The 12,165-nt window shown below is 37.9% G+C and overlaps 1 protein-coding gene across 1 annotated transcript; it reads left to right on the top strand.

Annotated features, from left to right (window-relative positions):
- The first annotated feature begins 1,190 nt into the window (after positions 1-1,190).
- Positions 1,191-3,421, top strand: LOC134795031 (uncharacterized). Its single transcript, XM_063766881.1, has 2 exons — positions 1,191-1,745; positions 2,129-3,421. The coding sequence occupies exons 1-2, from the start codon at positions 1,541-1,543 to the stop codon at positions 3,238-3,240; spliced, it is 1,317 nt and encodes a 438-aa protein (XP_063622951.1). The 5' UTR covers positions 1,191-1,540; the 3' UTR covers positions 3,241-3,421.
- The last annotated feature ends 8,744 nt before the right edge of the window (positions 3,422-12,165 follow it).

Genomic DNA, 12,165 nt, shown 5'->3' with positions numbered 1-12,165 from the left:
AAATTGAATCCTAATGGGATCACTTGTGTTGTGTGACTATCTGTATGTTCTATCTCATCCGTCTGATACAGCCAATTGGCACTGAAAATGCTGGAATGCTTGAGGTTTGGTTTGGTACAAATGGTACAATACAATACACATGCTTAAAAAATAATTGAATTGGCTGTATGCTAAGAAATCTAAGAATAGTCTATATAAAGTGCTAACAAATTAGGTACCAATATTTTTACAGTAATGACAATTAAAAGACAAGACAGATAGTGTTACAACATCTTGTCAGTTAAATGCACATGGTGATTATTTTTAGACAGCATTATAATTATTTTTTTTGTTCTGTAAGTAAATGAAAATTAAAAAAATGGTCTAAAAAGGTTTCTTAATTTCTATGTTAGGTTTTTTTATTTTAATGTAAATAATCATCCCTTAAAATATTGGCACCTTTGTTAGCACATATAGTTTTTTAGGCATAATAAAAAGTTATAAGTAATAACTTAAAAACTATAAAGTTTATTTAGCTTTACTATGAGTAATTATTGTCTGTACTACTAACTACTACGCCTTGACATAACATTATATTTGAAAATAAAGATTATTTTTATCAACCACATTATATGTTGTTATTTTTAGGTATAATTTTTTATTTGTTTTTTTTGTAGCGAAAACATCCTGATGTACTAACTCAATATGAGAAAGACAAAGATGGTAAAAGACAAAAAAAACACAAAAAACTGTCAATGAGAAAAATTTGAAACAAACGAAATTAGACATTTTAGGTTTTAAATCTCAAAAAGAAAATTCAGTGCAACAAAACTTAGATAATAACATAGTTAACTATGTAATCAACAGTATGAAACCACTAAGTACAGTAGATGATCCTAACTTCGTCAAGATGTTTACTGACATATCTGAAAAGCTTCACATTATGTCCAGAAGAATGTTAGGCAGAAAAATTGAAACTGCCCAAAAAGCTGTTACTGATAAACTTATAAGTATTTTCAGTAAATTGGACTATGTGTCCACAACAGCAGACATATGGTCTACAAAAACTAGAAGCTTTCTTGGTGTAACAGCACATTGGGTATGTATTGTCCAGTATTTTTTTTGTTTTATACTTTTAACAAATCAGTATATAAAGTGTCCCTGACTCTATCCATATGAAGACATTTTTAATTAAAACGTTTTCATAATATACAACCATTACATTTATTATCTGATTTATCTGTTGTTTACAATGATTGTAGCAGAAGGTGTAAGCAATAGTTCGTTAAGAGCTATGAAATTTTGAGCTGAAAATCTAATATAAAAAATATTACTTGATTTTCTGTATACCCTTCAAATGTTAGTGTTCGCGATTAAGTCTCTTTCTAAATGTGTTTAAGTCTAGTATGTTTTAATTAATTTACATCAAAATGTAGTAAAAATGTAGTAACATGGTATTAAGCCTTTATATATTAATAGTTTTAAATCTGAAAAATACTAAAACGGGTAAATATTAGATGAAAATGTTTTGTTTCAGATCAATGACACTACACTTGAACGGATGAGCTGTGTCTTATCATTCAATCGTTTCAAAGGTTCGCATACATATGACAAAATAGCTGAAATGCTATTTGGTGTCCAGTCTGAGTATGGACTAAAACATGAACAGTTGATTTCGACCACTACAGACAATGGGTCTAATTTCGTTAAGGCGTTCAGAGAATTTGGTATTGCTGATTATGTACCAGATTTCTCAGGTCTTCAAGGTGATATTTCAATTATATGTCTAAACAAAAAAAATTGCATTACATAAATTACATGTAAGATAATTCAGAATATTTAATTAATTTTGAATAATGTGTCTCTGTTTGGCCCAATGGTTGACTGGTAGAGAATGCCATTTAGCATTAAGTCCGCCATTTGTACATACACTTGTGTATTTTGTGCAATAAAGTTTAAATAAATAAATAAATAAATAAATAATTTATGAATGTGTACTAGAATTAATAACATATAAAACAGAAAACTTAAAAAAGATCTTAAATTAACATGCCCACTGTGTGACATATATTATAGACTGACTGACTTTCTACTACTTATACAATTTATGTGTATACCAGTACTAATATTTTTTTTTTCATATGTTTAGATACGATGGAATTGGATAATTTGAGCACAAGTGACATTTTATATGAAGAGGTGCTTTTAGTTAATAATTCCGAAGAACTTGAAACAAGGGGCTTGTATTTACCACGACATCTGAGATGTGCCAGTCACACCCTAAGCCTGTTGGCCACAACAGACTTGAATAATTTCATAAGAGGAGATTCTCTTATTAGCAGAATCCATTATTCTGCTATTGCCAAATGCACCCTGCTCTGGAACATGTCAAGGAGACCAAAGTCTGCAGAAATAATTAAAGATCATCTTGGGCATCAGCTATTATACCCATGCCCAACAAGGTGGAATTCCCTGTACGACGCCATTCTCCATCTCATGAAAAGCAAAACCACATTGAATGGTTTATTTGAAAAGTTAGGCAAACCAAACACATTCTCTGCAGTAGAATTCGAATACTTAGAAGAGTTTTTGGAGGTTTTAAAACCGATCGCATCAGCTCTTGACTATCTTCAAGGAGATAATTGCTATTATGGTAAACTTTTACCCACATTGATGAGTGTTAAAACCAAACTGGAAAGACAACGAGACAGCAATCTGCGCCACTTCCCTAGAGTTTTACCAAAACTACTAGAAAGTTTAGGAAACAGATTTGAGAAATTTCTCCAACTGACACCTGAGGCCAATGAAGCGATTCTGGCAGCATGCTTCCACCCAGCGTACAAAATGCGATGGCTGCCAGAATCCTGTCCAATTGAAGACAAGCAAAGGTTACAAAACCTTGCGATCACGACGTTAGAATCTGCTTCAGAACTTCCTAGAAGTAGTAGTAGTTCGAGCAAGAATGAAGACGATGATTTCATCGTCTTCGCTGACTATACACGTGATAGGCCGGCCACGTCTATGGAGTTAGAACTAGTGAGTTTTTTTAATGATAAGGGGAAAGACCTTAGTGTCCTTCAACGGTACCCAAACGTTAGAAAAATGTTCATCAAATTTAATACGAGCTTATGCTCTTCCGGTCCAGTTGAAAGACTGTTTTCTTTGGCTGGATTTATTCATTCGCCAACTAGACGGAACTTATCCGACAACACTTTTAAGAATTTAGTTTATATGAAGGGGAATTCCGTTTTTAACTCATAAAAACCTATAAAAAGTGTTGTCAGATAAGTTTCTAAGAAGTCGTTAAGTGTATTTTGTATTTTGTATTTGAAATACATTATTTTAAACTCTGTATTTTGTATTTTTTATTTGAAATACAGTTTAGAATGTATTTAGTATTTTGTATTTGAAATACATTTTTGAATGTATTTAGTATTTGGTATTTGAAATACATTGAGCCAGTATTTTGCCCAACCCTGGGTAGAGGACCCTTTGGCGGGTAGATAACAAACCCCCCCACCACCGTCTGCGCGTCCTGATCCGTTTCATATCAGTCGGAGTTTGATCGTGTCACCTCGTGTACATTAGGTACCTGTTCTCGGCGCTCTCAGAAAAGCAAAACTTTGAAGGTGTGATGTGAAAAATTGTGTTCCTTGAAAGATCGACTTTTGTCTAGTGATGACTACACTAATGACAAAATAGAAACATAAAAAGTAATTTTGCTTAATTCAAGTCAGAACTGAAGAATAGATGGAGCAAAGGACAATATAAAGAAGACAGATTTATAAAAAACAATCATTCTTGGCTGGAAGGGACTTTTGCGATTCAGGCGAGATTTGGTAACGAAACTGGCTTGCTAGTAGACATGCCAAAAGCGAATTTCGGCTACACCAATGATGGTAACACAAGCCGAAGATTTTTAGAGGATCCAAAAAAGGCATCAAATATAACCGGTATTAGTAACGTACTGATATATAGATTAAAAGTCAATTTTAGGGACTATCTCAAGTGGCCACAAAATCGACCCAGAAAAATACGACAGTTACGCAAAGGAAACTGCTAAATTAAAAGTCAATTTATACATATTGCATCCCATGACCCCCACCTTGCTCAAAATTCTTGTCTTTGGCGCAGTTATTATAAAAAAAATGCGTTATTACCAATTGGACAGCTGACTGAAGAAGCCGCAGAAGCGCGCAACAAGCACTTCCGGTCTTACCGACTCGATTTCGCAAGGAAGTTTTCAAAAGAAACCTGTAACAAAGACATTTTTAACCGCTTACTTTTGAGTTACTTCTATTAGCAGACCAATGCGCAGCATTTGTTCGCGTCGCCGTGGATATGTTAAGAGAGGTTGTTGAGATTACTTACATAATCTTCAATAAAAACTCGAAATCCATCCAATGTCTTTTTATTATTGAATAAATAATAAATCTACCACATTGTGAGTCACGATTGATGTAAAACTTGAACGATTAATTAAGATTAATATTATAAATTAAATGATGCAATCACGGACACGGAGCCATATTTTAGTTGTGGAGGCTTGACAATAAGTGTCGTCACAGATAGAGTATAGATAGAGTGACGTATATAGATAACACAAATGTCATAGAGGTCCAATGTGCGGTGTAGCGCGGTGTATACACGATATTCAATAACTTCCGACCCCTTAATGTAGTAGAAAGATTACAAAAAGCAGGCACAGTACTTTCCTGCCAGAGACAATAGAATTGCTGTTGTCTGCCGATCCGAACCCAGAGTGCTCTTCCGAAAGCGAAGAAGAAAACATCCTTATGGATGCTAGTGTTTAATTTACCATTAAATGTTTCCCTATAATAATAATAATAATAAGCCCGCAGGGCAGCTTGTGGCGAGCTGTTGGGGAGTAACGACCCCACGGACCCGAGTGCTCCCGAGAGTCGGTCAGGGTCTCCGTCTCCGGCGTGTCTTCGTCGGTCGGAGTGGACCCCAAGGGACTCTCAGCTCTGGCTTGCCTTCATTGGCTGTCCAGAGAGGAGTCGCTAGAGCTATATGCTCCAGGGGTGGAAGTGTTAAAGGGCATAACGCCGCGAGTAACTTCGGAGAAAGCGCAGCACCACCTCTCAACACCCCTGAGCCGCTCATGCCGGTGTTGCACCTGGCCGTCTTCACGATGGCGCATCAGGTGCCCATCTAACGAGTGGCGAGTCACCACCTGCCTCGATAACACTGTATAACACAATGTTATGGCAGGTGTCCGGAACTCTTAGCAATAGCCCAGATTTATTTTCCACCCAAATTTAAACCATAGACCAGGACTCTTTCCATTTTTCTATAATAGCTCCCAATGCCTGCTGAAACCGGTTTACGGGTATCTATTTATGTACCCGTGAATGGGTTCCAGCAGGCGTTCTACATGACATCAAAGCTCTCCAAACGGCCTCTACGTGTTGGATCTATATCCCCACGCACGCCTTATAAATGACCGGGCTTAAAAACCCGAGAGTTTGTAACGGAGATACAAATAATAATAATAAAGCTCTTGCTACACGGTCGCCGACAAGCCCCCAGACCGCGTGGCCTTGGTCCGTCCCGGACCGTGTAGACAGTTGTTTCCAACAAAATTTGACCAAAACTGACCAAGGACAGACCAAGGTCAGACGGTTAGAAGGCTTGTCGGCGACCGTGTAGCAAGGGCTTAAACGGGCATGCCGCCGTCCCGGAGAGTCACTCAGGCATATTATCTCCGGTTGTTTTCATCTTGCTAACGGCGAGTACTTGCACAGACATAATCTCGTAGCCAGAATTATTCACCAGCAGCTTGCTCTCCTATACGGCCTTGTGGACCGCGAAGTGCCGTACTACAAGTACTCACCTGCACCAGTTCTCGAAAATGGCCGTGCCACGCTAGAGATTGGGATCGGTCTTTCATCACTGACAGGTGACAGGACTATTGTTGCCAATAAGCCTGACATCGTGCTGATAGACCGATCGCAGCGCCGGGCCGTGCTCGCCGACGTCACCATCCCCCATGATGAGAATCTCGTGAAGGCTGAGAAGGACAAGTCCAGCAAGTACCTAGACTTAGCTCACGAGATTACCGCCATGTGGGATGTTGACTCGACGATCATTGTTCCGATAGTCGTGTCAGCGAACGGTCTCATAGCGAAGAGTTACGACCAACACCTAGTGAGACTCTCGCTGGGTGGTTGGATCGAGGGTCAGATGCAGAAGGCGGTAATTTTGGACAAGGCGCGTATAGTACGTCGGTTCCTCACTCTGCGGCCCTGACCACCGGCAGCTAGGGCCAAGCCCTGCTGCCGGCGGCACCCTAGGTTAGGTTTTTTTATTATGTGTTTATGTGCACCATTGTGTGCGTGCTGCCAAGTATCTTTCAAACGGATAAACTAATTTCATCGCTGTTTTCTGTGACTAGGATCAGGATCATAACATTTTGAGGTAATGATTAAAATGGCAAATAGATCTGGATCAAGGTATCAATGAAATCAAATAAGAAAATCTATTAGTGGGAACACTAAACTTTTAGGGAATACTAAACGTTTAAGTAAAGAATAGGTGCGCAGATAATGTTCATAAAATCAGTTAAATATGGAAAACCATTTATTTTCGAGAACTCAATACAAGATGTGTTTCAACTGAGGGGAATCTCTGTGGTGAGGTTCATTTAAAAGCTAGTTTGTATTGTATCTTTATGGTGATATTATTTTCACGCTGTTTGGATTATGGTGATATTATTTTCACGCTGTTGCATTTTAAGTCTCTTAATGAATTGTTCGAAATGTATCTCTACCCCATTTCCGTTGAAATATGGCCTGATTGAATATCGTGATGCTACTGATGCTAAACTTGTTCATTCACAACAATGATCTATGTGCGTGTTATTGAAAGAGTTGAGTTGAGTTGCCTGTCAGTATCCAAAAGTTATGGAGGAACTTACTTTGGTCAGGTAGGCCGAGCAATGAGCTTAGATACCTCAGAATGTTGTATTCTGTCCGCAGATGTATGCAGTGATGCATACAATGTCAGGATGCCGTGGTGGTGCAGATGATCTGCTGCGCTCTACAGTCTCTTTTGGGAGAAGAAGATCTCATCTTCGCTCTAGTCTACCAGTGAAAATCATAAAGGGGGATGGATAACGTACGGAGGGACCCGTACAATGTCAGATTGGCCGTGTCGGAGAATGGCTGAAATGTGCCATCTATCGCCTTCAAGAGGCGTTTTGTCATGCAAACCTTGACAAATAGAGCAAACTAAGGTGTTACGTACACTTGAGTGGCGTTCGACGCAGTTCCGCCAAGACGTCATAGAGTGCGCTCTTAAAACAATTGAAGTCCAGAACAATTGAAGTTATGCTGTCAATCAATCTTCAGAAGGAGAACGATGAGAACGAACGGGGGAAGATGACGTCTGTGGCGGCTCCTGGGTCTAATCCACTAGTTTGCTTAAGATAAGAAACGTAACGCGTGCTGTGATTTGTAATGAGTCTTGTGCAGTAAAGATTGTGAGTTGAACATCGTATTTCATTGAAGGCCCTCGTCATCCACGATTGAAGGTTCTGATGTGCTGCCGATAGTATGATACGCCCACAATTCCCGACATGTATTTTTTATTGTTTAGTAAGTGTTTTTATATTTTACTTTTATATTCATATTATAAATCACCTAGCCTAAGAATTCAAATAAATAAAGAAGAAATAAATAAAAATAAAATAAATAAAATAAATAAATATTATAGGACATTTTTTTTTTTTACACAAATCGACTGAAGCCCCACGGGAAATGATAAAACTTATTGTTTTTTTATTTTTTTTATATATAAAAATTGGTTTTCTCATTTTGTATCAACTTCAACTTGGTAACACGTTTATAAATACAAAAAAAAAAACAAAAATAATTTTGGCCGCGTAGATCGTGAAATTACCCCTATGTGCGGCGGACACATAACCTCAATAGAGAGATTGGCATTGATACCTATATTCCGTGGAAATTTGCGGTAAAAATGGTACTAACATTGGAAGGTCTTTGGAAATGCGTGGAAGGCACTGACACCGATTCGGATGGCGCTGCAAGGGCGCTGGCGCCCGTAAGTTTGTCGCTGGAGCCGGCCCTGTATCAACAAGCGCGTAACTGCATAACTGCGAAGCAAGCCTGGGACAAGCTTGCCGAGTGCTAAGAAAAGAAAGGATTTCACCGAAGAGTGCTCCTACTGTGTAAACGAGGAAATTATGCTTACGGAATTACACAACATATGACGCATGCCGCGTTTATCCGAAGACAATGCGAACCTATCGTCATTCGCCGAGCATATCGCGAACGTCGTCGCCACCATAAAATCATTGCGTCAAGAAAAGTATTTGCACGCGCCTGAACTGGTAAATAAAATAGTGGATCAATTGAATCTGATAGTGTGCTACGAGTGGGCCAAGCATAGGCAGGAAACTCCCGGCTTAGTCGCGTTATCTGAGTTTCTCAACGAAATTAGCACTGGGCCAAACGCGTTAACCGACATCGACCGGCAAATAGATCGCGAAATACAGGGAACACGGTTTCTTTTGACCACGAACCAAGACGATCGAGCAATATCCTCGCTAGGTCTTGCGCCGCGTTCTCCCGTGACTAAGTATAGCACGGATTTGAAGTCAGATTTCCACGGAAACTGACGGAAGCCAGTGGCAATCCGCGTAGTCCCTAAGAAAAAAAAATGACAAACTAAACGTGCCTTTTACAAGACCGACCCAAAGGGAAATGACAGATTGGACCGCAACTGCGGCGGTACAATGATTTATTACAAAAGACACATACACTGCATCCCACTAGACCCTTGGGCAGAAAATAAGAGAGAAGGGTGTCAGCGCGGTTGAACTTCTTGTATTTGACAGAGAAAATGAATCGCTTAAAAATACTCAACGAAATCAGAGTCTACATTCAACAAAAACAGACTTCGACGAAGAAGAGTTTGCCAAGGAAGAGGATTAGGCTTGCTAGATCTGAATTCAATTCTATTCATCTTCCCAAGACAGTGTCTCACAGCCGCGGATCAGACTAACCGCAGATTCCACTAACGAGCCTTACAACAAAGGTAACAGAGGTAAGACCTGAATCTCAGACTTTTACAATTTTATTTACCAACCACCAAGTCCCCTACACTACCTAGTGAGCATCAGAATGACTGACCAAAATGGCATATCCATGTCAGAGTACCATCAGCATTCACTACCTATTTTATACTATTTACTACCTATGTTGACATATTTGCTACCTAAGTTTTAAAAAAGAAATTGATTTCATAAAGAGGGCAGTCATTCTGACGTCAGGATGACTGCCCACATTTATTATGCTGGGGTTTGACCCCCTAATTTGCAATTTTCTACGTACTATGATTTACTACCTATTTGCTACCTACACATATCTTTTCTCCAGATTTTTTAGGCAAAAAATAAAGATTTTATAAGCCATTTTTTTTATTTATGTTTTAAATGGCAGATCAATGTTAGAGTACCATCAGCATTCACTACCTATTTGCTACTATTTAATAACTATATTGATATATTTGCTACCTAAGTTTAAAAAAAGAAATTTATTGAATAAAGAATGCAGTCATTGTGACGTCAGTAGGTCTAGCATATATAAAAGAATCGCAAAAGAAAAAATAATAAATCAGAAAATACCTTTGTTAAGAAATGGTTCTATAATACGATTTGCAAGTAAAGACACTATTATTTCGAATACATGTGCATTCAATTCAATCGCATAAGCACTTGCTGTTGGGGTGGTTGACGATTATATATTCAGCGGAACTTTACGCAATAGCCACTCACATGATTCCAGCAACTAGGGTTTCAACATTGCGCACCTCTAAAATGATCGTCGCAACTCGAGTTGCGAACGGAGTGTATGCGGTTTTTTATTTCTTATCTGTGAAGGGCTGCACAGATATGGTGTAAACATTTATTAAAACACAGAATACCAACGTGACAATATTTAAAAAAATGTTTCAACCACATAGACATAACCACAGTATTTTTTATCTATGTTACTTTGCAAGTTGTTCGGGAAAGTGCGTGTGTTAAAAGTTGCTGCGTGTTTTAAAATGCCGTAAGTATTCAAATTTACATATTTATGTTAGTATTATATATTAAATTACTCCGCGTTTATTGGTCTATTAGATTAAAACTATATTTTAGACCTACTTAATATTGATGACCATTAAATCTCACTTCAAACCAATAACTCTGTAGATTTTTGGCGTGTTTCCTATTTTAATGCCCTAGATTTCTATGATTACCAAATATATCTTGAGCAACCTATAGTCATTAAATAGTTCGATTATTAAATTACATTAATAAACAATAAAATGCATTAAATCACTGTGTATTATCCAGGATTAGCGAACAAACCATGTGACGGAAAATTGTAAGTACAAACACAGCAACTGTGCTTGCTTAAAGCATTTCTGCACATCGTAAGGCATGTGGTACACTAGACGCGTTGCATACGCGTTTTGGGATGTTTGTTACTACTTACTTATAATTTCTATTTACTAATATTTCTTTGCTATTTAGCGAAAGTTTTTAGCACGTCAGCACATTATCAGTTTTTTTTTGTGCCTACTAATACTAACTGTGGTTTTTGGCAATGATTTACGTTAACAAATGCAAATATTATACCTTTAAACGAGCAATTCTTGATATATATTTATATATCTATCAAGAATTGCTATATATATATATATTTATTTACTTATTTTACGGTGTTTTGTGGTTATGTTATTACTTAACTTCAGCAAATAATCCTAAGGATATAAGCAGTGATCGGGGTTTTGGATGCCACTCCGCGGTATATACTTAAAGTTGAAATGGTAACATGCATACACATTTAAGCTCGCGATACCTTTGAAACTGTTAGAAAAGAACTCCATTTAAGTGTCGGTGATATATTTATAAAATATATATGACAGTAAATAAAATGCAATTGAGGTCCTTTTCCCCGAGTGGCAACCAAAACTCCGATCACTGGATATAAGTGTAGCGCATGGGATTTTCTTTTGTAATGTGTTAATTCATGTACTTAACCGGCAATCATCGCATGATGCACTTTCACTCGCTTAAGGTTTTTTGGACTTCATTGTAGAAATAGAGGACGAGGACGTGGGCGTGGACGTGGACGAGGACGCGGCCGAGGACGCGGGCGAGGAGGTAAAGGAGCCTCTCAGGCACCCTCTCCGCCACCGTTACCGCTTCCTCTCCCACCGTCACCGCCTCCTCCACCACCAGTAGCGGGACCTAGTACCAGGTTACGATTGTACTTCTATTCACTTCTCATGTAAAAAAGTAAAAATAAAGTATTAACTGTTTCTTTCGTAGAACTTACGAAGAAGAAAAAGCTTTGGTGTTGAAGAATGTCGCAGCCACAAGAAAAAAAATTCGAACTCTGCTACCCAAAGAGCGGAACCTCTATGTCAGCAAAAAAAGGGCGAAACACTTGGAGCGGTTTCTGTTGCCCGATGCTCCGCCTCGAAAACAGATACGGTAAATACATAGTTATTTATCGTATTTTAATTCGTGTGACTGTTAACACTGAATAGTATTCTAAAATAGTATTTGTGTTTCTCGAAAATTTATGCCGTGTGAAATAATGTAAGGTTACCAATACGCAGAGAAGTTATTGAATAGTTTTAAATGTTTTAAAATACAATTTTTTTGAAATACATATGTAACTCATGTCGTTAAATTTGAACAATAGCGTCAGCCGGGGTGAATAGGGACAAAACTTAAAATTTGATTTACACGACAATTTCCTAATATTTAACTACTCACACAAATTGTATCATACCAAATCTACTGTTATTTTCAATCGAATAATACAATTGTGGGTATTTTTTAAGATAATGTATGATGTGATAAAGTGATAAAGTGTGTGATGATTTATATACATTTTATTTACAGAGATGAGCCAGATCTTGTAGCCGCTGAGCCAAATGAAAAAACTCCACCGCATGAACCGGCATATGACTTCGGGACTCCCTCGAGGTGAATTTTCATTTTGTATAATTGTTTATTATTTTTTTATGAATATATCTTCCAATGAAACTGAAAAATATATAAAAGCATTTTTTTTCTAGCACCGTCAGTTTTGACAGTATTGTCGAAGTCCCGGGACATTCGCCACTGCACGTAGACTGGAA

The sequence above is a fragment of the Cydia splendana genome, chromosome 11, assembly GCF_910591565.1.
Source record: "Cydia splendana chromosome 11, ilCydSple1.2, whole genome shotgun sequence".
Taxonomy (NCBI): Eukaryota; Metazoa; Arthropoda; class Insecta; order Lepidoptera; family Tortricidae; genus Cydia; species Cydia splendana.
Note: the sequence above shows the minus strand (reverse complement) of the source record. Positions and strands in the feature narration are given on the sequence as shown.

Excerpts from the sequence above, each read along its gene's own strand:
- LOC134795031 (XM_063766881.1), top strand. The coding sequence starts at position 1,541 with ATGAGCTGTGTCTTATCATTCAATCGTTTCAAAGGTTCGCATACATAT. Across the intron at positions 1,746-2,128 it reads AGATTTCTCAGGTCTTCAAG|ATACGATGGAATTGGATAAT; the intron begins GTGATATTTCAA and ends TCATATGTTTAG.